General features: G+C 34.6%; 2 protein-coding genes across 4 annotated transcripts in view; one reads left to right on the top strand and one right to left on the bottom strand.

The window, feature by feature from the left end:
* LOC150101124 (inositol hexakisphosphate kinase 3-like) overlaps positions 1–6642 on the top strand; it is a 125042-nt gene extending 118400 nt beyond the window's left edge. For all 3 annotated transcript variants that reach the window (XM_090402241.1, XM_090402242.1, XM_090402240.1), the window contains one exon: positions 4035–6642. In XM_090402241.1, coding sequence (XP_090258367.1) covers positions 4035–4775 — 741 coding nt within the window. In that variant the 3' untranslated portion in view covers positions 4776–6642. The remainder of the gene's footprint in view (positions 1–4034) is intronic.
* Positions 6643–24453: 17811 nt separating this feature from the next.
* LOC150101123 (protein ZBED8-like) lies at positions 24454–25101 on the bottom strand. The gene has a single exon (XM_090402167.1). The coding sequence runs from the start codon at positions 25099–25101 to the stop codon at positions 24454–24456; it is 648 nt and encodes a 215-aa protein (XP_090258293.1).
* Positions 25102–25837: the final 736 nt, after the last annotated feature.

The raw sequence follows: 25837 nt of genomic DNA, 5'->3' as shown, positions 1-25837 counted from the left end.
CCATAAAGGTAAGCTTAAAAATATCACAAGAAATAGTTTGTGCTGGCAAATTATTTACTGAGGGACAGTTGATAAAATAAAAAAAGTATCGGATGATTGCCATTTCGAAATTGTGTCCTGATAAGAAAAATAATTTTGAAAATATCAGTTTGTCCTGTATGACTGTTCAGCGCAGGGTAGCTGATATTGCTGAGGATCTTAAAGATAACTTGCAAAAATCAGCTAGTGAATTTGTCTATTATTTGCTTGCTATGGATGAAAGTACTGACGTGAAAGATACTGCACAGCTTTTAATATATATAAGAGGCGTTAATAAGAATTTTGAGGTGACAGAGGAGCTTGTTGGTTTGTGTTCAATGAAAGGAAGAACAATAGGAAAGGAGATCGCAGAAAATGTAAAGATGTGTGTAACTGAAAAACTATCCTTAAATTTCAAGAATTTAGTAGCAGTTTGCACTGATGGTGCCCCATCTATGTGTGGAAAAAATGTTGGCTGTAACATTTACTGAACAGTATGCAGCTAAACCATTGACAAAATTTCACTGACTAATTCATCAGCAGGTGTTATGTTCAAAGGTTTTGCAGTTTGATCAAGTGATTAAAGTAGTATTTGCTCTGGTCAACTATATTCGAGCTTGTGGTTTGAAACACAGAATGTTTCAGGCGTTTCTAGAAGAAAATGATGCCGAGTACAGGGATCTACCATACCACACTGATGTACGTTGGTTGAGCTGCGGTAAAGTTTTGTCACGCTTTGTCGCTCTAAAAAATGAACTGGTTGAATTTTTGGAATCTCAAGAAGATATGGAAAAATTCCCAAAAATAATGGATGAAGAATGGAATCAAGATTTATGTTTCTTGTGTGACATTTTGTGTCACTTGAATGACCTTACAGCTTCAAGAAAAAAAAAAGTTTGTTTTTCAGTTAGTCTCTTATAAAGGCATTCAAAAGGAAATTAAGTTTGTTTGAAAATCAACTTGTTAGGGGGATATGTCACATTTCTTAACTTGTCGACAGAATATTCCATCAGAATATCATTCAATGGTGGGTGGAAAATATAAGAAGCATATATCACTTCTAAGTGAGGAGTTTCAGAAAAGAATGCCATTGGGTAATGAAGACAAAGTCCACATAAAAGTGATTGAGGATCCATTTTCTGTCGAAGCAGGAGCTCTACTTGTCGCATTCCAGATGGAAGTTATTGATCTCCAGTGTTCTTAAAACTATCGGGTCAAGCATAGGGTGAGTACTTTACAATAGTTTTATTCTATTCTGGATCAGGATAAATTTAAAAGTTTGTTGGATACTGCCTATCAGGTATTTTGTACGTTTGGAAGCACATATACTTGTGAACAAACCCAAACAGCGTTCATCTTTAAGTGATATCAGTTTTGAGGCCATATTAAGAACAGCCACTTCAAACATGACACCAAACTTTGATAAAATAGTGGCAACAAAGAAATGCAATGTGACATTCAAGTCACTGATATTTCACTGAGAATAAGTGTGATATTCTCATTGAAATTATTAGTAAACTTTGTGTTTATGTTTAAGTAGTTTTTATTGGGAAATTTTGCAGCTATATCTGTTTGTAAATAATTTTGATTATAATTTTAATTGTAACTCTAAAAAATTTAAATATGAATGTAAATTAGTATTTACTGTAGACCTACTAACAAATTTACTTAAGTTTAGCTGCAGTGGACTAGTCTAAGATTCAAGGTCCGAATTGATCTGGCCCTTGTCAGGTGGTCCAAGTTGGGTTTGGCCCTCAAAGACAATCAAGTTGTGCAGGCCTGGTCTATACACTTAAGTAGTAGTAACACATTGAAACTAGGGAGGTCCAATGCAGACATCCTGTACTGTCTCCACTATAATTAGTCTTCTGTATTAGGCTACTTCATATAATAAAGCGGCCTTAAATCTGATATCAAAACTGAACATTGTTCTTTACTTTATTATAGAGCTAAATGAAGTCTTAAGGATCCTATAACCAAACTGAATAATTCTGAAATGAATTTAATATAAAACTCAACAATAAAAAGGCAAAAAACTAGGAAAATAGGGCATGAGTATGGTTCCTAAACAGATGAACATTTCATCTATTTAAGAACGGTATTGAGTGAAGATGGCAAATTTAGTATGGAAATAGATAATAGAATAATCTAAGCTGATGTGGTGGAGAGCCAGTTGAGAAGTTAACTCAAACATCCAACATCCAGCTTGCAATATACAAAACAGTGTTTAAACTTATGGATCTGAATACTGGATTAGAAATAAAACAGCTAATCAAAGACTAGATAACATATCACAGATAAGAGTACTGAAGAAAATTAGGGAAGTAAATGGATGACATCAGCAGTCGGTTCCTTTGTAATATTTTCATTTTCAATATGAACTGACTGCTAATGTCATCTATTCACTCCAGTAATTTTCTTTAGTACTCTTATTACTCTTAGTCTTCTCAGTAGTCTTGGGGCATGTCTGTTTTACAGAAATTTTCATGGCTACTATTCAGGAGAACTGGTATCCATCATGCCTTCCATTTCTGCTGAATCTGCAATAACATGAGCAATAGCTACCCAACATCATTTTATTGAACTGTCATCAGACCTGCTACTCTCATTCATCTTTTATTCCATCTTTAGTTCTCTAGAACAGAACTAAAGAATTATTTCCCAATGACTCCAACTTCCAGCTCTTAGAAAAGAATATTAATTGATTATTTTGCTCTTCACCCCCAACCCACAAACATAAACAATCTGAAGTTTAATCTCCTTAAACAGAATGGTATAGGAAAAGGTTAGCAAAACAGATGTTGAATGTAAAAGACCAAGAAAAAGGGGGACTGATGTAGTTTAGATTGAAATGTAAGAGCTGAGTAATTTCTTCCTAATTAATCTGTAAAATAACAGATTAATTTGGAAAAGTGTTAAAAGATGCTAGTAAAAATATAAGTATTTAATATTGACTTAGTACCCTGTGCATCCCATGAAAATACATAGCAGTAAATATGATGACGATTAATTGCTATTGTTATTTATTTATTCATAAGTTTTATTTTGCTTTTTTATATCACTCCTACACATCAGAGATTGCAAAATTACATGTGTGGACAGGGGTTAAGAGAGAGAAGGAACCTATTGATAATCTTTTCAAATAGCTGGAGGATTGCAAGTCTTGGGAATGGTGAGTAAATTGTTTGAGAGCTAACAGAGGTGGATGAAATGAAAGAGGATCAGAAACAGAGTTAGTAGGATTTATAGTTGGATTGAATGGAAATTCAGAAAACCTATTTCACACTGTTGGTATCAGTGATGCCATTTAGTTGAAAAGACTTGGGTTTAAATCCCATCTGGAATGTGAAAGTCATTTATGTTGATTATATTGGTTATATATTCAGTTGGTTAGCTTGTGTCATAGAGGCAGTAGGGATTTATTTTTCTACCACCTATATGATACCAGTTAACTCACAGAAAGTCAGGTTGTTCATCCTACAAAACAAACAAACAGCTCCAAGAATACTGACTTTTGATAGACAGCAGACTACGAACTCTACCTCTATATAAGACCGGTTAACTCACCTTTAGTCAAAAGAAACCAGATAAAGCTTCCTCGCATCATAGATTGGAATTGAACCCAGGTCTTTCTGACCAAAGGGATTCATCTATACTGACTAAGCATGACTTTAATTTGATTTATATGAAGCCAAGTTACTTGGCACTTTAACCTAACATTTCAAGGAGAAAATGAAGTGAAATTAAATTTAGATGGTTGGAAGTGGACAGCTCATAAAAAATTAACTTTCAGCTATTTTACAGACTTGTAATAATTTATTTTATTTGAATTAATTTTTAACTGTAAAGATTTATTCAACTACATGCTATCCTTTTTTTTTATTAGCTTATTTGCTTGGTTGCAGTGTTTTACGTAAATGTGCATGTGCAGGCATACACGCACATGTACACATGCATGCAAAAAAGGTAATTTCAGTTCTGTTATTTAACTACATTTCCAATCTCTTATTTTGCAGGTATATAACATAAAATCATGTCGCTTCATTTGTTATAATAAGTATTATGGGCGTAGCCTTTCAGTAGATGGCTTCAAACAAGCCCTTCATCATTTTATATTTAATGGCATCAGACTTAGACAAGATATTATCCCAGCTTTGATCAATACATTGGACCGCCTTCATGCTGTTGTGCAAAGTCTTGACACATTCCGTTTTTTCACAAGCTCACTCCTTATTATTTATGATGGAAAAGAAACACTATCAACATCTCCTGCTCCACCACCACCACCACCTCCTCCACCACTATTGCAACCACTGTTATCGTTGCCACCACCATCAGCTGTTTACAATGGGAATACCCTTATAGATAACACTGAAAAGAATGCAACTTTACAACAGTCAGATAATACAAATAAGAATAAAACTGTAACCTCTTACAATGGTGAAATAATTAATTCGAACAAAGTATTTGAAAATAGTAATTCTTTTCCTGTTGTTGATGATGATGGATCAGAAGATTGGGCCAATCAATTCAGTTCTCGTTCATCTTATTCCAAACTTCATCCATCTCATTTTGATAAGGATTATAGTCCTTCACATTCTTGTTTAGTGGATGTTAGAGTGATTGACTTTGCCCATACAACCTGCAACAAAATGACAGGTGCACAGAATGCATATTCAGGACCTGATGAGGGATACCTCTTTGGTTTAGAAAATCTTATTGTTCATCTAAAGTCCATACAAAAGGAATATGGTTGATTAGTATTTATATATAATGCAATTTCATGGATACTCAAGTAGAAATGTATACATCCATGCAGTGATTCATGTTTAATAAATTGCCTTTAACTGTATTTGTGTGAAAGTCAAAATGACAAATGTGGCAGTAACTAAAAAAAAAAAAAAAGAGTTAACTAATTTGATGTTCCTAATTGAAATACATCTGTGTGTAAATTACTCATAATTTATCTGACTAATGATTATAATCAACAAATAAAGCTACATGTTTACAGTAGGAAAAAATATTTTGTGTGTGACTGCATTTTTGTGTTTCTGTGTATTCTTTTTAATTTTTTTTCAAAATAAAGGATGTTTATTTATTTTTATTTTTTTTAAATATAGCACTTTTTTTTTTAGCAGAAAATTTCTAAAGAAAGAAGTGTGTGCATGCAGGATGCAAATTAACAGTCACTGAGTAATAAAAACCTAACAGAAATAACTTAATGTTCTCTCTCTGTAGGAGAGAGAACCCATAAACTAAGCAGCAGAAAGTTTCATTCTTTCTTAGATTTTCTATGCTATCTTTATGTCTCAGAGCTCACTAATCCCTGGAACTCTAACTTCATAAAGTTTCACTCCCTACTAGCTATCTAAACAAAAATGTTGCTCCAAAATATCATTATGAGAAAATGTTAGTATACTGGACTTTAACAACCATTCATTGTTCAGTATACAATGTTGCTTGAGATATCAGTAGCTATTGTAATCAGACTTTTTAACTGCTGTTTTTATAAAAAAATAACATTCACTCTTTGATAATGGCCAACGAGATGTAAAACATTTTTCCCCCTACACTTATATTTCTTAAGCCGAGTTCTGTCAGAATTGAGGTGATAACTGACTGTTAATTTATATCATTAATTCATGCTTTTCTTTCTTTAATCAGTTTCTTATGTTTAAAAAAAAAAAAAAAGATTTCTTTATTATTATTATTATTCATGACACCTCCAAGGAGTCCCAAGACTCATCTTTTTATAAAAAATTTGAAAAAAGTCTTGAATCTATTGTAATGAGAAATGATTTCTGTTAACAGTCTCTTTTTGGTGAAAATAAGTTAGGTTTGAAGTATTTAGAAATTTTTGGAACAAAAAATAAAGTATGTTAAGTACAATTTCTTATAAGTAAGAAATTCAAAATATATATGAATACATTTTGCTGCATTTGCAAAATACAAAAATTCCAATATATGTCATCTTAAAATAAACTGCTGGTATCATGTACATTCAGTTGTTTGTGCATAATTTGTTCATGAATATTTGCATATTTTAGGAGATTGTAATGATTGAGTGAATTTCTAATTGAAATAGTGTTATATTAATTGCCTTATGAAATATAAAGTAAAGATACTAACATAATAAGTAAAATCGGTAAATGATCTGTAAAATAAAAATACATGTAACATTAGAACTTAAACTTTATAACATATCTACAGTTGCATAACAATGTGTCTAACCTCTACAGATTTTAAAATGCTTTTGTGTTTTATGCATTTTACATGAAATGTTTAGATATTTAAAATATTACTTTGATACTAAGCATCAGATAGGAAAGGGGATAAGTTTTACTTGTAGATTTAACATAAATTCCAGTTATTATTTAGCAGATATTCATGATCAGTCATTCCATATAAACTTATTCTTATCTGCTATTCTGAGTTTAATTCTTCTCCAGCTCCCAGTATTTCTTAGAATTAATGCATGATGATTGAAACTTGTTTTCAATTTGCATAAGTTTTTTGTGTATATATTGAAATATCACATCAGTGTCTCATACTCATTTGTTTTTAGTCACTGTTTGTATTAATCAGCTTAATGAAAAATAATAAAATTCACATATTTAGAGAAAATTCACTTTGTTGTTGCCATTATATTATGTTCATGCTAGGAATTACCTGAAATTGATAAATTTCATTTCACTGCAAGAATTACTGCATTTTATTTAACAAATAGATATCATTAGCTCTTTCCACTCTAAAATAAAAAGTCTTTTTTAAATTGAAACTTAATTATCTCTCTCTTCTCTATTTGTTTATAAAATGTTTCAACTTCTTCATGAATAAAAAAAAATACTCTTAAATAATTAATATGACTGTATAGCACAATCAAATTAGGAGTCTTTAGGTGGAGTAAAATGGGTTTGAATACTGTCAAGGATGCGAGAAACTTCATAAATGAGGATTCATCTGAAAGGGAGCTAGCAGGTTCATGAATGATTTTCCTCTTCGAACCTCTCTCTCTCTCACACACTAAACAACACAGTCAGAAAAAGAACATATGCAAATGACAGAGAGATAGGATTAATCAAGCTATCTGATTAAAATTAGGTTAAGGAAATGTTGACGTATTTAATTTTCCTCTTCATTATTTGAAAGAAACATTCTATATTACATAGCTGATGACTTTTTTTCTTTTCTTTTTTTTTTGTTTGATTTTCCTAGGCTTTGATAGTTCATTTTTGACTTCCTTGATGAACTGTGTAAGAACTGAAAGTTGTTAGTTGCAATAAGCAAATCAACATTTAAATAGTCACAAACTTATAGTCAGCCTAATACTGTGGGGGTCCAATTCACAGTCTGCCAGGTCTGGCTTTGCATAATAATAGCAGCTTAAGCAGCGCTTATATTCTTCCTTCCTGCCTACAGTATAGGCTTGGTTGCAGGCACAAGGCACTTTGTATGCCCAATGTGTCGATGGTGGAATTTTTTTCTCTTAGGAGAACAGATATGGATTGATAGTTTTATAAGTAGTTCAAAACTGTTGTGAAGCTTATGCTTATTTAATATGTTGGCTATCTTTTCAGACATATCCCAGATGTAGTAATGGAAATAGTTTTGATGTGATCATGTATATCAAAGGAGGAGCAGGGGTATGCAATACTTTGTCTGTTTTACTGTTGTAGCCATTACCATAATTTTTTTTCATTCTGTTTTTTATCAACTCTACACAAGAAATACCAAAACATATAACAGTACATGCATGGGCAAGTGATAAGGTAAAGAGAAGGAATCTGTAAATGTGTTTCTGGAACTACTTTAATCTTGTAGCTTTTTGTATTCTTACATGATTAAAGGAATGCACGTCCATTAGTTATCCTATCATAATCGTTTTGTTTTACTTACCATGTAGTGAAAGAACCACCCTTTGGAATTTCCTTTGGCTTGCCTAGATAATATCCTCTCCTAATCTGATTTTGGATTCCTTATTACTCTGGTGATCCTTCTTGCCAGCAGTTTGCACTCCTCATCAGCTTGCTGATCATTGTTCTCTTCACATTTAGGGAATGCATTGCCTGAGTGTGTTGTGAATGTAGATGAATTGAATCGATTTAAGGCACGGTTGGATGAGCTTTGTGTGTGATAATATGTATCTCTTATGATGAGTCTCTTACTCCATGGAGGTTAAATAATAATAATAATAATATTCTCTCTACAACATTTTTTGCAGCTTCTTTTGTACCACTTCTTAATTGAAAATTTCACATTTAGCCAGCTCTCAACTCTATTCTCTCTCTCTCTCTCTCTCAAGTAGGAGACAAGTTTTTGTGATTCCTACTCACAAAAGGTCATAATGCCTATATATAGTACATTAATACCATGACTGGTTAAGAATTTTTTATTAATTTTTTTACAGTCCAGAAACCCTGCTCGAAAGACCAGGGCTTTTTTCAACATGAAACTTTTTCAAGCCACTTCAGACCTCCAATAAGCAAAGGTGGTGGTCTCACACTGGGTGATGAAATGCATCTCCTACCTAAAGACAATCACAAACATCCAGTGCTATGGAAGGATTTGAACTCATGACTTGATGGTTGGAGAACTGATACTCTAATCACTTAAACAACCAGGCTGGCAAATCAATAATCCTGCTGTGGGTTGAACCCACAGCAAGATTCAAACTCGCAGCCTGTTGATTGGAGAGTGGATGCACTAACCACTTGACCAATGAGGCCAGTAATAGTTTGGACAAATCTTCTGACTCTTACCAGATCCAGTGTGCTCACACCTTTTGATCTCTTTCATCACTTGCTGTTTCCAATAATTATCTCAATTATTGGAAAGAGCATAATTATCTGATAATTCATTGCATGATTTCCATTTCCTTTCCTCTTTCTGATCTATGTTCCCATAATAATTATTCACTCTACAATCATGAGCTAATTTGCTTAGACATCCTCTAATCTTCATTTGCATCCCCTAGCCTATAGCAGCAACTAATGATACATTTTACCCTGTTAGCTTCTATCTCACACCAGATACTCATTTGCATCCCCCCACCCACCCTGTGTCTCTGCCTTTCTGCTGAACTTCTACCTATTGAGTGCAAATGCACACCTCATCTGTTTTTCTTCCTTGAAAATACAATATCTTTCACATTATACTGTAACCATACCATCCTCCATCTGTTGTTATTACACATAATCGGTATTGTTATGCTACCTATATTGAGGTATGTCTGAAAACAATATATTATATATTAAGTGCTAATGAAACCACACATCAAACTGGCAATCCTTATCTGTTCTCCTGAGGACAAACTCCATCCTTGGACACATTCAGGAGGGTATAAATTGTTTTATGCCTGAACTTAGCCTTCTCAAGACCAACACAGACAACATAAAAAAAATATACATGTGCAGCCATCATCAATATGCCTAGCCAGGAATGGCAGACCACATGTTGGATGTCCTTTCATACAAATTTAAAATGAAAAAACTGTGGTATGATCATTATAGCTCAGAGGAATTATTTTTAGGGTCAACATATGCAGCGAAGTCAATCCCACTAAGTATGGTCTCATTCATTTACAAAATATGAAAACTACCCAAACACTACTACTACCACTTTTAATCCAGATCTAGAAGGCACCATGATAAAGTGTTATTTCTTTTGTCCATCACAGTTCTGAATTATTTTCAGGATCACTTGATTGTTAGTGCTTTGTATATTATGAGAAGTTTTTGTGCTTTTATGTTATTCATGTGAAATCCAGCAAAATTATTTTCTTGGACATCTCCATGGAGTCAGGCAGTAGGTCCCTTCTTAGAGTTATTGACACTATACCTATCATACTTATTATTGAACTCATTTGCCAACAAAATACAACCATCTCTAACAGTCCATTCTACCTATTCACCATCCTCTAATCAAAAATCTAGTGCTCACACCCTTAGTAACCATGCCAGTTTACAGGGTGGCCAACTGGCTTCTTGTTCTCTCACTTCCTGTCATGTATGGTGAAAAAAGTCATGTCAATCCAATGGTAATAATGGTAATCCTATAAAATCCTTTTAATAACCTATATATATTTCAGTCATACACCTCTTTTCCAACTGTCAACTAGCCTTTGTAACCTGCAGACCTCCAGTCTGTCCTCATAGGGAGCATTCCATAGACTTGTCACAATCCTGATCACACAGCTCCAAATCCTCTCCACACAGACAACTGCGTCTACACACAGTAATCCAGAGGTACCCTTATAAAGAGGAATAAAAACCTCACTATCCCTGCTTGACAATGCAGTCTATAACATCAAAGAAACAGTTCATTTTGGCCACTTTTGCAGTACACTCTCTAAACTTTAACTCCTTATAGTGGGATGATGTAATCATCCTCCCACCAAATTCCTGACCTTATCAATTTCCTGTAGTCCAGTTCTGTCAATGTAGTATACAGCTTGTAGCCTCTTTTTCCCCCAGATAAAGCCACATTAAACTGGCAGCTGTTTAATATGGCAAAGTGCAGGATCTCTGCATTATCATCTTCATGGATTGTTGCTCTTCTCAGTTTTGTATCACTAGCATGTTTGCCAATATTTCCTGTATTTACTGATACAGAAATTAAACAGTAACAGACCAAGTAGTGAACCCTGTTGTACACCACTAGTTACTTGCCTTCTCCCAGATTCATTTCCCCAATATAATACTTTTTAATGTCTGTCGATCAGTCACTTTTATTGAAATCGCTAGCTTCATAGCCATATCCCATTTGCTCCAGTTTATGTAACAGAGTGATGTCCTATCAAATATGCCTTTGCAAAGTCCAGGTAACACTGTATAGCTGTTTCCTGTATTCAACCTTTTATTTTATTTTTTCTTAATAATTTGTTCACTTTTTATTAAAAAAATGTGAACAAATAGTGTAAATAATGAACAAAATTATATTCCTCATTTCTGCTTTTACCAGTAACTCCTTATATATACCTTAACCATCACTTCTGAGATACTAGTCAGTCTGTAATTTGCCATCTGTCTTGGAGCCTCTTTTATGTAGTAGAACTATTTTGTCCTCTTTCCATTCCCTTGACACCTTCCCAGAGCTCAGACTTAAACATTTTGGTCAAAGTAGCTGCCAGTTCTCTTGCACGATATCTAGGCTGATATCCCATTAATCCTATGGTTGTATTATCAGCAACTCAATAATTTATCGCATTTATATTTATTTTGTTCTTTTGGTGTTGAGTACTGTTAAAAAGGTAATATGAATCCCACTTTAGTCCTTCTACATGTTTATATGAAAATGTTAATCCAAGTTTGATGTTTCCTGAAAGTATGCCATCTGATGCATTTAGCATCAGATCTTATTTCTTGTTTTCATGTCATGCAATTACACTATTAGGCTGAAGGCTGATTTTGATTTTATAATTTGTGATATGAATAAAAATGCTTTTATATCCTATTAAGCTAAAATAGAAGACCAAATAATACTGAATTTATGAACTTTGTAATGTTTGAGGATTGGTACAGTAAAATAGCCTCCTTGAAAAGATGAAACGTTCAAATTTGCTTTCACGGCAGTAAGCTGCAACTACTGAATCTAGAAAATAATAAAGATCAGTCTTTTCATATTAACAATCTTATTTGTTATCCTAAGACTTACTTTAATTCTTCCTGAAGTATTTCTGAGAATGAATGCATGATAAAGTCTTCATTAATTTGTTGCGTATATAACTGTATGTTGTATAGTATGTATATAAAATTGTATATAATCATATACTGTATATTTTTTGTGTACATTTCTGTATATTAGTTGTCTTATGGTTCATAGCACTTTTAAGATTTTGTGAACTATCCAAACAATCATTGCTCAGGTAATGAAAACAGATTTGTTTTCTCTCTACTCTTCCTTGTTGGTCCCAGTTGACACTCCAAGTTCTCCCAGATGAGTCTTTGACTTCATGAGGTCTTGGAGCAATAATAATTATTGGGGTAATAATAATCCTCCCAGCAATCCAATTTATAATGATACTTGAACAAGAAAGTGCACCCACCTCCCATGGACATCCTAATCAACAATGCTAATGCTTTGCATTTCCAGTGTTCCATAACACAACTGAAAACAGATATTGCATTTGAATATTTGAGAACAAATGTTCAAACACAATATCTCTGTAATAGAGAAGATAGTCGTAAATGGAGAGTAGTCAAAAATCTAAATAAAGGACTGATTATAATAAAGGATCTAGGAGAATTAGTTCTAGAACCCAACTTTATTAAGGGATGCAAAAAAATTTCTATTACCACCACCACCCTCCAAGACCTTCCCCATGATAATGCAAATGTTCTGAGATTTTGGAAAAAATGGAGAAATGTTTAAAGAATATAAGAAAAATGATCAGGACAAGAAATTTGCACTTGCCAACAGAGTCACTACTTATAGTTTCCCAGGGATGAAAGTTAAAGATGTGACAAATGTAATAGAAAAACAGGAAAGACAAGTAAAAGAGATGGTAGTTCTGTTTGGAAATAATGATTTATTTAGTGACAAATATAGTATGAGAGATAGGACATGAAAGGTCTGTTGGAAGAAGTGAGAAAGAAAAGTAAGAGAGTAAAAATTGTTGGTTTGCTATTAAGATATGAAAAGTACCAAGTTAAGGACAGCTACGAGAGCAAATGATTCAATGTGCCGGCTATGTAATAGAAATGGATGTGTGGAGTGTGTTTGATGGCAGAAAAGACTTATATAATAGAATGAATTTGGCATCAGGAGCCTGGAAAAGTTACTTATAGCAGTGAGATCTAATGCACAGAGTCAGGAAAACTAGATCATTGTGGGAGGAACATTTAAGAATGTGTGTGTGCAAGTTCAACTATGGTATGCAAATGTGATAATGATATGAATTGCATTGAGCATACGAAACTCCTGATGACTAAGAAACCCAGGAGACCAAATCTGCCCATGCTAGTCAAGATGCAGCTGATTTTTGCTTGTCAATGTTCAACATCCAAATAATCCTTTGAGCTATTTTCCAACTTTTGCAACATGTCAGGATAATCTCATCACCCCAAAATCCCTAACCTTGTCAGTTTCCTCCAGTCCTGTTCAATCATCAATATGATACAAAGTATGTAATCTTTTCATTCCAAGGGAATGAATTGACAACCTTTGACTACACTACCAACTTATTTAAATCCTCAGGAGGTAGACGAACATGCCATGTGCGTTAATTCACAGTGATCCGTAATCAGGAAATTCTATGCTTACTAAGAGATGGATAGCTTGAAGAAAAACTGTATGAATTCATTTTCCATCTTGCCAAGTACCATTTCTTCCTAATCAATATCCCCATAGTTAAATTCCTCCCATGATAATTATTGTTTAAATTCAATTTGATTGTAGAAGTTGGTGTGTGTGTTTGTGCTTATTGTGAATACTTTTCAATTCTTATGTAGTTATACCCTTAGGAAGATGGTTGTTGTTTAACTATTATAAGATAAGAAATAAACAACAACAAAAAATTCCTATATATATATATATATATATATATATATAATGTGTGTGTGTGTGTGTGTAACAATAGAATTTCTTTCAAACAGACTAAGGAGATTGTCCGTAACAATCCATTCAGTCTAATACATTAATGGAAAATGAAATCAGATTATATTTTTCATTTTTTGGCAGCCATGTGACCAGATAGCAGACCTCTTCATTGTGCAACAAGGAGAGAACTAGTATGGACTTGGATTAGCAGACCATGTGCTTGATATGCTACATGCAGTTAAACGTAAAAGGAATGTTACTTTAAAAAGCTATGATTCAAAAGTGACAGATTATTCTGGGAATCTGCTTATGCTTGCAGAATACTTTTAACATAAGTATGGTTATAAGAAAAGCTTCCAAACATCTGGAAGACTAATTCTGTATTTAAAAAAAAAAACATCCAGTCACCTTTGACTGTGTCCGGAGGTAATGAATGATTGCTTGTTTGATAGTCCTTCACTTAATCAAATCACTTTGTCTTTCATCTGTGTCCTTGACAGTGACTCAGTTACTGTTAGGTGAAATATTGGAATAATTTTTGTTATAAATATTGCCAGACCTGGTTGGCCGAGTGGTTAGGGAAAATCTGCTCTCCAGCCGAAGGCTGTGGTTTCGAATCCCGCCGTGGGCATGGATGTTTGTGATTGTCTGTGAAAATAGTGGTGGCGCTGGTGGAGATGATCAAGGTAGTTGCGGTTAGTGGAGACAGAGAGTTGTAGAGTAGGTGCCCTCCCTCGATGAGTCTTTGGACTCCCTGAATGTGTTATGTAATAATAATCATCATCATCAAATTCCTGACATTTACCCTCAAGGGGTGTACAGGATATGATAGTACTGCATGAAAAACTTACATCATTACTAACTTCCTACCTACAATTTTCTGCCAAATCAATCTATTACCTGTCAAAGCTACAACATTGTCAGATCTTATATTTATATATCTATTTTCTAAGGCACTTTTTACCGTATCAATCCACCTATATCTTGGTCTTCCTCTGGGTCTTTTTCCTGCCAACCTGGCAGAGAACACTTGTTTGGCTAATCTTTCCTCGCCCATTCTGTTTAAGTGACCATACCACCTGAGATTAGCTCTGCTAATGCATTCCTGGATGCTGACAATGTCAAGTTCTTTCCTGATATCCTCGTTTTTAATATGATATTGCCATTGATGCCATCTGTTCACGCCCCTAATCTTTCTCAGGAATCTCATATCTGCGGTGACCAGTCTTTGGTCTGTTTTACTTCTGACCCAGCTCTCAGATCTGTAAGTTAAAATTGGTTTGAACACTGTCTTGTATACAGCTAATTTAGTGTTTTGACTGATTTCTCTCTTATTCCATATAAATTTATTCAGTTGACTTCTATCATACCAGCTTTGTTGATTCTGTTGTCTATTACCATATTTAATTTACCATCTTCACTAAAAACCGTGCCTAAGTAGCTGAAATAAGTTCTCCATTCACAATGCAGCTGATATTTTCAATGCTTCTGCCAATTTTCATTATCTTTGTCTTGTTATTGCTGACCTTCATACCATATCTATCACAACAGTCAGAGCCGGCGCTAGGGTCTTTGCCGCCGGCATGCAATGTCTATTTAAGCGCCCCTGTAACAATCCGGGCTTGTGTGGTTCTTTTACGATAATAAAAATTTAAATTATTTGAAATTTCTTAAATAAATTTTGACAGAACAGCCACACGTTGGTTCGCTAAATGTAACAAACTGCGGGTGATAACTGATAACTTCTGTGGCTTGATGGATATCAGTCCCGTGGACTCTGATCCCTTCATCGCTATGAATAATTCCCGGTTTAATGGAAGAGATTTTTGAGCACTTGGCTCGCCCTAATTAGGGCTGTGTTGAGAGATATCAATCTGTGATCAGGGCCGCCTTTGGGCGTTTATGTTTCCATCTGTCTTTCTCATTGTAATCTGATGACTCACGAATGAGTAGGTTGGGATGGAGTGATGCCTGAGCAAAGTACTTGGTTGCTATCTGGAGGAGAAATGTAGGTATGTCTTGCAGGTTTCCATCTTGATGGAGAATAGTGTTCCTTACAAACCATGGGGCATCAAAGATCATTTGGAGGCATTTGGTTTGGATTAATTGTAATCGTTTGATGTTGCTAGGAGAGGTGTGGCTCCACGCTGGCAAACCATAAGTCAGAATAGGTCTGATGAGTGCTTTGTATATTCTTAATTTGTTTTCTGGACTGACTTTGCTTCTACGGTTGAGTAGATGGTAGAGCTGAGCTATTGCAGAGTTTGCTTTGTTGCAAGCATGAGAGATGTGGGAGTTGAAGCTGAGTTGATTATCTAGTTTGATTCCCAGGTATTTTACTTCTTTTTGCCATGGGATAACAGTATTGAACATAGTGATTGCTCCATGATGGTCTGCTTTCTTCCTTGTAAATAGAATGGCCATGCTTTTATCTGCATTAACATCAATTCTCCATAACTGAAACCATTTTTCAAGATTCTTTGCTGCATTTTGTAATCTTTGTGTGGCTAGGTATGGTCTGAGCGATCTGGTCAGTATCGCCATGTCATCCGCATAAAATGCCATAGTGGTTGATGTTGTGCTTGGGACATCTGAGATAAAAATGTTTAAGAGTAACGGCGATAATAGGGATCCTTGCAGGACACCTGCTGTGATACTTCTTGTAGTTGATCTGAGCCCACGAAGTTTCACTTGAAATTTTCGGTCTTTTAGGTAAGAGGCTATGATTTGGATGAGGTTTAGTGAGTATTTTGCAGTAATTAGTTTGTAGATGAAGCCTTTGTGCCACACTTTATCGAAGGCCTTCGCCACATCTAGGAAGATTGCACATGTATGCTGTCTCCAGTTAAATCCAATAGTTATGTATTCTATAAGTCTGTGGATTTGTTGAGTTGTGCAGTGTCCAGTTCGAAAACCAAATTGTTCTTTTGGGATTAGACCTAGATTGTCCGTTTCACTTTGTAGGCGTTTTAGAATTACTTTTTCTGCTATTTTCCCTAGGCCTGACAAGAGGCTGATAGGTCTGTAATTCTGGGGGAACTGAGGCGCTTTCCCTGGTTTGCGGATAAGGATTACATCTGCCTGCTTCCAGCGAGTGGGGAAGTAGTTGAGTCTTAGCATCGCATTAATGATAGCCACTAAATGCATTATTGTTTTGTGCTTTTATAATTTTGTTTGAAATCTGATCAAGACCTGGTGCTTTTCTGTTATTGAGGTTCTTGATGATTTGGTATATTTCATTTGGCGTGGTATAGTTTGAGTTGTCACGGGTGGTGGAACGATGAAGTGCATAGTGTACTTGCTTGTGAATTTTTTCAATGAAGCGCAAGTCCACATGAGTGTAGTTTGGTTGAAATTGCAGCTCCAGAGAGTCTGCAAAAGCTTCTGCTTTTTCATCATCTCGGTAGACTATACCCTTTTTTCCGTGTATTGGTTTGATGTTGGGGTGATAGCTGCAGAGGGCTTTAGTCATTTTCCATAATGAGTTATCTACAGTGTTTAAGGAGCTTAGTGTCCTGCACCAGAGAGAAAACATCACTATCAACAATAATATAGTCAATAGGACTTTTCTTATTCTTGCCTTTTCTCTCCATGTGAATTTGTACACATTTTTATGTTGAAACATGGTGTTAGTAATAACCAGTCCATGTCCTGAGCAGAAATCCATCAAGTATTTGCCATTATTATTATACTCTTTTCTCCAAATTTTCCCAAAATATTTTTGTATGTCTGACAATCATTTCCTACTCTGCTATTTAGATCCCCAACAAGGACCAACTTTTCCTTTTTCATTGTGTCAGTTGCTTTTTCTAAAGCATCAAAAAATTCCTCCACTTCTACTTTAGTAAAACCTTCTGTGGGACCATAGGCACAAATTATCTCATTGTCCAGTTCTGCATTCTGATAATAGCACACATTACTCTACCTGAGACTGCCTGCCATTCAAGAAGATTAGTCTCATATTTTGTGTTGAATACTATGGCTACTCCTTCTTTTCGTTGATTGTCATTGCCTGAATATAACATTTTGTATTTATTGCTCAGAAAGAGCTCACCAGTTTTGGTCTTTTTTGTTTCAGTCACCCCTGTTATGTCGATCTGGTACTTATCTAATTCCTCAGCTAACTCCATTTCTTTGCCATTTAGTCTTCTTATGTTGATAGTACTGATCTTCAATTCTGGTGATATTGAGTTGGGGGGTTTGTTTTCAGATTTGTTCCAGTAGCTGACTTTTCGCTGTTCGCCCTGTTTCCTTGGAGAAAACAACGGGGGCCTTGTTTAACCGGGCGACACCCCAGCCGGCATGAAATTCTATCATGTTGTACCGTCATTTAATATTGTGGTTTAAGCCAATAAGAATACAATTTGGTTAGCTAAATCCCAAATTGGCAGCCCATCCTTGTTCGTTCAGTATCCAGGTAGATACCTAACAGGGTGCACCACGAGAAGGTGAGGATTGGACATTAGGTCAGAAGCCCTGGTCGGTTCTCCACATTCCTTTAAAGGCTATGTTGAAGGTCTCCTCTCAGTTATACAGCTTTGACCCTTAAGCACCCCGTTATGTAATAATAATAATATCAAAATTGTTGTATCTGTATTATTATGCCTAACCAGCACATAAGTTTAAATAAAAAGAGGCCATCCCTGAACTTGTTGCATAACATTGCGTACCTTCCACTATGGGTATCTTGACCCATGGAGGTTTGGTGTTAATGAATAATAAAATCCAGGTGAACAGTCTTTGCAGTAATTGAGATATGATGCATGCAAGACTATATATATAATCAGATAACCCATCCTTATTTTCATGTATCACTGTCATTCATATCATTGCAGCAATCAGTATTCTGCATTCTCTTCACAACTTGGAAGTATCATATGTGCTTCAACTCTGTGCCTGCAATTATGCATTTCTTTATACACGACTCAGGATACACGATGTTCTATATCGACGGTAGTTGAGAGTTTGCGAGAGCTCAACGATGCAATGAACCGAGGTTGTCTTTAAACATAATTCAAGGTTCTGGAGGTGGTATCATAGTGTGGAGTATATTCTGTTGGTACAGAACAGGTCCCCTGATATTGCTGGAAGATTGTGTCCTGGCTCGTGGCTTGAAATCCTGGTGGTGCTGCAACTTTCGAAATATACATACACACTGTAAGTACGGTGTAGGTGTATATGTGTTTGGATAAAATATCAAAATTATGGTAAACATGAAAAAATATTGTTTATTATCGATAAAATTATACAGTTTAGTATAATTGAAAATTATTTTAAAATAAAATCCATTATCATAACCCCAATAATGTTCTAAAAGAAAAACTATAACAAATGTTATGTCTTTAATTGTAATGACCAAATATTTAAAGTGACGGAGTAAACACGATAAGCACTACGAACACTCCACTCCTGGCGCAAACTGCATATAAACAACAGTGGAACTGCGCGACGGACAGTGCCGCATTACGTTAATAGCCCGCATCTCACTATGACGTGCATATCGTAGCAAATACTAGCAATATGGCATTGTGGTAAACACAGTGCTGCTAGTGTCCTTCACCCTCCTAAGTGCTACAAGATGGATTTTTATTATTTTTTATACAAAATAAAAGAATTGTATAGGATTGTTGTTGATAAAATTAAATATTACAAGCAAATATAAATAAATTAATAAATATATTTATACATCGAGAAAAATTGGGGGTGCCTATGCACGAGCCGCCCCTGCTCGGGAACCTGTCGAAAAAAGACTTAGAAAAATATTCCTCCACTGGGCGACTAGACTTATAACTTATAACTCTTTCTTCGTGCAGTCAAGCGCCATAAAGTGTAAACGCCACTTCTAATGAGCTACACAGTCCCCTCCCATCCTGCAGTGTGAATTGAATTTTTTATCCAGCAGATGACGGTTGTTTCAGGGAAGACTGCTACTTGCCATTGCGAAAGAATTATTTAGCGAGCTTGTCATCGATTTCCACCATGTTCCGTCAAATCTGTGCCAGTTAAAGGACTGTCTGGTGAACACCTGGCATATTGTAGAGATGTGTTGTATGAGATATGCAATCCAACACCTTATGGAATCTATTCCAACCCGCATATGTCCTGTAATTCGAGATAAAGAAGGTTCAACACTGTATAAAATTAGTTTCTAATTCAGTAGCCGGTGTGTGTACTTGAGTTATCCACATCCAACAATATTGGTCAAAGTATATTACAAGGTATTGAACCTGGCGTCTCAATCTTATTTGAATGAACACTACTTTCATCTTTTGCCACTCTTTCATATCAAAGTAGTAGCGGATGTATATCCAGAGTGTGTTATTATTGCATCAAGTAATATCATGGCTCACATCAGCAGCCTCAACTATGAGTCAACATATTGTTTAGATGTGGGTACATAAATCAGTTCATTATCCTTAGAGATTGTTGATGAGAATATGAGATATGAATCTTTGTCAGATTTTTGATCCGAACATGAAAGCAAAGTTAGTGAAGATGAAACAAGAAATGGAGTTTATGCAGAGTGAAATGAAAGAATGGAGGTTCGAGAATAGCTCTGTATGGAGATTAGATTTTTAGAAGTGGTGTGAAGGAGAGGATGCACAAAGTTTGTTTTCATGGAGGTAGACTTAGAATAATCAAGGCGTTCGATATGAAAAGTAAGCGAGCAAAATAGTTGGTAGTGGTAGTAGTAGGAACAAATCATTTGGATCAAGGAAATTGTTTGATTCGATATCAGGAGGTAGTGGGGAAGAGTAAAAGATAACGGTGTGATAAGAATGTTGGTCAGGGTGTTGCCCAGGTGTCAGCGATGAGTTAAAGTGGAGAGCAAAAATCATGAATGGATTAACACTTAACAGAAATTTGTGAAGAGAAAAAAGTGCAGTTAAGGAAACTACGAGATTAGTTTGAGGCACGAATAGAGCTGTATTACTAATGGACTGTATTTGAATGGTCCAGGTGTGTGTCATGTTGCGAGGCCTGCTGTTGGAAAGGAGTTATGACTACAGATATTGGGTTTCAGCAAGTAATAAGCAATGTGGAAGAGTAAGGAAGGAGGGATTGAAGGAGTTGCTTATGAATAGAAAAGTACATAGCATAAGTGAGGACAGGGTCGGCTTAACACGGTAAGCAGGCAATGCGTCGCACTGGGGCATTTATTTCAATGTGGATATGCACTAAATATATTGTAATTAATATTGCGACTTTTTTATAATATTTAGCGAAAACTGCAAGTTGTTTTTCGTTATGTGTGTAGTAAAGAGCTAGCAGAAGCACAGACGCCCCGGGCGAACGCCTGGGACGTATTATGAGAAGGGCTGCCACTCACATTTTTCGAAATTCCCCAGATTAGACCTCAAAAATTCCCCAGGTAATAATAACTAGGGCTCGGATTTTTAGGTCGTAAAAAAAGTGCAAAATATGCGTCCAAGTATACACTAAAAACATTTAAAACATCCGAAATATATTCTTAAATATGCAAAAAAAAACTCATCAAACTATGCACTTAAATATGCCTTTATTAATTTATAATTGTGCATAGTTTAATTAAAACATTACATATAAATTAAAAACATAATATAAAATACAAAAAATTGACATTTAAATAGTTACCTACTAACTGACCAGAAAAATGACTTAAAAATTTGCTCGTTTTTTTTTTTTTTTTTTTTTAATTCCCTCTTTCTCTTTTCCTGTAACAAAGTATACTTTCATTTAAAAAAATGTATAAGTTTATATTATAATTGTATAATTTAATAATTAGACTTAATTCATTTTACCTTTTACCTCGTTAAATTTTACAATTTCTCCTCTCTTTTTTTATTAATTCTGTCTTTCTCTTTCCCTGTAATAAAGTATACTTTCATTTTTAAAAAAAATTATAAGTTTATATTATACGAAGAATACATGCTTAACTTACTTTAATTGACATTTTCTCCCTCTTCTTCTTCGCCATTATCTTCTGGTAATTGATCACATTTGCTTTGCGGTATTAAGTCGGTTTTTATATCTATTATGAACTGTGTGACTTTCCAACTCCTTGATTAATGTTTTCGGTGGCTCCCAAGAAGAACACATTGCATTTTGTTTTGCTAAACACTGCTTGGCTAGGATGGATCTCACAGTTTCTGTTTTTAATGAATTAGCTAATTTTTTTTATACAATTCACTTGAGAGAAAATTCGCTCCACGCATGCAGATGAATGCGGCAGAATAGTAAGATTTCTCATAAAATATGACAGTAAACCATCTTCTTCTTCTTCCTATCATGGAATATAGGCCGTGTGGCCTGTTCCGGTCTCATGCCATCTTTTTCTTGGTCTTCCGATTCTTCTTTTTCCACTTATTTTGTATCTGTATAATATTTTTGGTAGTCTGCTGTTGTCCATTCGATTTAAATGTTCTAGCCATTTTTGTTTATACTGTCTTATGTAGTAATTAATTGGTTTGATTTTTAGGGATTGTAAGATTTCTTCATTTGTTTTGTGGTCCCACTTGGTATATCCAGCTGTTTTTCTGAGGAACTTCATTACTGCTGTTTGAATTCGTTTTTCATCTTTCCTTTTCATGGTCCATGTTTCGCTTCCGTATAGTAGAGTTGGTTTTGACAAGACATTATATAGTCTGATTCTAGTGTGTTTTTGTACCAGGGATGGCTTAAATATACTATTTATTATGCCATTTACTTTGACAAAGTTTGATATTTTAGTGTCTATGTTTTTTTCTTCTTCGTATGATAGATCACATCCCAAGTATCTGAAAGTGTTTACTTGTTCTAGTATTGTATTATGTATCACTATTTTACTTCTTATTGGGTTTTCTCCTTTGAATGCCAAAGGAGAAAACCCAATAAGAAGTAAAATAGTGTAATTTTACTTCTTAATAGTCATTTCTGTAAGTCATCTTCTGATGTAGCTAATACTATTTGATCATCTGCAAATAGTAGTGTATCTATCTTCATTTGCGGGGTCATTTGTATACCAAATGGGTTATGCTGTTTCCAGATTGTTAATATTTCATTTATATATATATTGAAAAGCAGAGGTGAGAGGGTACATCCTTGTCGTACTCCTCTTGATATATCTTTCCATTCTGAGGTGTGTTCTAATTTAACTGCTATTTTATTTCCTGTATATATTTCCTGAATAGATTGTAAAAGTTGGTTTGGTATGTTTAAATTGGTTAATATTTTAAACAATTTTTGTCGACTAATTTTGTCAAATGCTTTTTCATAATCAATAAACGCCACATGTGTTTCTTTTTGAAATTCTCTTCTCTTTTCTATTAATAATTTTAAAGTAAAAATTGGGTCTATGCAGGATCGGCCTTTTCGGAAGCCATTTTGTTCTTCTAGTAATTTGTTTTCTACAATGCTGCTTAGTTTCTCTTTTAATATTCCTGCATATATTTTATATCCTGTATTCAGCAGGCTAATTCCCCTATAATTATTGCAATTGTCTTTATTTCCTTTTTTATAGATTGGGATGACCAGTGCTTTTTTCCAAGAGTTAGGGGTTTTTCCGGACATCCAAACCATATTAAAAAATTTCAAAAGTCTTTCATTAAATGTTTCACCTGCATTTTTGTATAGTTCTATATTTATATTGTCTTCTCCTGGCGTTTTCCTATTTTTCATCTTCTTTATTATATTTTTCAGTTCTAACATTGTGGTATTTTCTATTAGGTCATTCTTTGTCTTATAAAATTTTAATTCATTGTTCTCATCTGTCCAGAGATTTTGGAAATAGGTCACCCATTTTTCTAAATCTATTGTTTGGATTTTTATCTTTTCTTTTATTTCTTTATTCATGTATTTTATTACTTTATAGGTTTTGGGTTGTGGCTTAAATAAATCCTTTTCTAGTTCTGTTACGAAATTTTTCCATCTTTCTCTATGTTTTTTCCTTACTTCTCGTTTTGCAATTGCACTATTTCTTTTATACTCTATTTCTGCTTCTATTGTTTTGGAATTTAGCCATTTCTGGTAACTGTCCTTTTTGGTTTTTATTATATTTTCTATTTCTTTGTTCCAATCTCGTAGTCCTCTTTTTCTAATCCATTTGTGCTTTATTCCTAAGGTTTCTGTTGCTGCTTTTGTGAGAATTTGTTTCAAATTTTCCCATTCATCTTCTATGTCACTCGATTCATGTGTGGTTTCTGTTTTTAAGTTTGTGCATTTTTGATATTGTAGTCTAACTTGAGAATCCTGTAATGAAGAAATTTTGTAGCTCGGCTGGTAAGAATTTTCAATTCTATGTGTTTTTAGCCACTTTGGTTTAAAAATAAAAAAACAGTAAACCATATTTATTAATATTCATGCCATCTTTTATGTCAGTCAATGACTACCAATATCTTTAGGAATTGGTAGATCTGATGCTACGAGTCGTAACTTCTCCACTCATCATCTATTTGATTTAACCTAATATCATCAAGTGTGGGGAATTGAGCAACAAGAGGAATAATGGTAGATGGTGACTGGCTAGGGTCACTAGCAACTTTTGGGTCCAATTCGTAATTTTGCAACAATGCTGCCTTCTTCGAAGACAAATCTTTTCTTTATTTGCGAACTAAGTTCCACAAGACATGAGATTTAAAAATGATTTAAACAATCATTTTTAAATCTCAACAAAATAGAGTTATCTTCGAAAGGGTTTCTAATTAAGTGCGCCATTGCTCTACCACCGAAGTAAATATCATTGACATTTTTATAGTTGTTTTGGTTTCTTGGATCAATTTCTGATAATTTAGCTGTTCTTAAAATCTCATCTTTAATGAAGCAACTAAGAATTGAGATATTCTGTTGATACATTTAGGAATAGTTGGTGTAACCTGAAATGCTCTGATTGAAAATCTATATTAAGTGTATAGATTTTCAATCAGATTCTTGAAAATTACTTTTTCAAGAATATACTGAAGGGAAAAAAAGCATTGGTCTGGTTCCAAGGTCAGTAAGTGTATCATAAATTTTTTTGGCATTGTCAATTTTATCTGTCCTTGATTCATTTTGAAAGTATAGAACTAATGCACCATACTGTTCTAAAATAGTTGATACCACTTTTTCCCTCGACAGCCACCTGGTTTGAGCAAGTTTGGGAATTTTATGTGTAGCTATATCAGCAGCTTCTTGAATGAGTACACAATCTCTTTGCCGCTTAGCACTGCGGGAGAAGTAGGAGGTTAAATCCTTTAGAAAAGCTTCTAAGTATGAGGGTAAAACACTGACTGCATGACTAGCGCATAGAGCAAATGAATGACAAACGCAACCCATCACAAAAACATATGGGACGTCATCTTTCAACAGTTTCTGAAATCCACTGTTAACGCCCATCATGGAGGAACAGTTATCACTACCAAACCCAATGATATTGCTGAGGGGAATGCCATGATCCAGCAGAAGAGTTTTGATAGCACTGTAAAGACTTTTAGCACTTCCGTTCTCTACACATACTATGTCTAGTAATGCATCAGCTACATCTTCTTCAGGCCATATCAAAATACCGTACAACAACAGCCAAGATTTGGGTGACGGAGATATCTGTACTCTCATCTATTATAATTGAAAATTTTTGATTCTTGCATATTTCGGTAAGTTGAGACTTTTCATGGAATGATATTCCATCCTGAATAACATAAGAAAGTTTAGTTTTCTTCATTGCCAACTTTCCAGCAATTTGGCTATCCGGAAATGCGCGTTTACACATCGTTACAAAATGATCAACATGAAAAAATGGGACGTTATGCCCAGAAAAGAAGCTAGCAATTATTAACTCACTCCTAGCTAATTGTTTATCCTCTGACGCTTTCTTATTAAGAAATTGAGTAATAACAGCTGTCGACTTAGCAGACTGATAATTACTTTTATGTTTGGCTGAATCTTTATGCTTTATTAGCGCAGATTCGTTTGCGTTTTTAAATGTAATATTACAACACTTACAGTAACTGGTGTCTTGCTGCAGTCAATCTTTTAATTCAGGATATTTTAACCAATCATCTTTAAATGCTTAAGAATACCACTTCTGTTTTTTCTTTGATGGCTCCATATGGTTGGATTGGAAGTACCATAAATATGAAAATAAGTAAAAAATATTGATAATTTAAACAATTTGTCAAACATTGTACAAGCACAAGGATCTCTACGATAACACTGCAAGAGATTGCGCTATATGTATGTAACGATGTAAAACCTGTGTGATAAGAAAGGGAAAACGAAACTAGAACAGAGCAAAAACGGTTTATTTATCAGATTTACCAAAAAAATAATACTTCGTGAATATAATAGTGAA

Source organism: Typopeltis vanoorti, chromosome 12 (assembly GCF_054136105.1).
Source record: "Typopeltis vanoorti isolate ZY-2024b chromosome 12, IOZ_Tvanoo_1.0, whole genome shotgun sequence".
Classification (NCBI taxonomy): domain Eukaryota; kingdom Metazoa; phylum Arthropoda; class Arachnida; order Uropygi; family Thelyphonidae; genus Typopeltis; species Typopeltis vanoorti.
This window is presented reverse-complemented; position numbering and strand designations above follow the sequence as displayed.

Excerpts from the sequence above, each read along its gene's own strand:
- LOC150101123 (XM_090402167.1), bottom strand. The coding sequence starts at position 25,101 with ATGAGAGTACAGATATCTCCGTCACCCAAATCTTGGCTGTTGTTGTAC.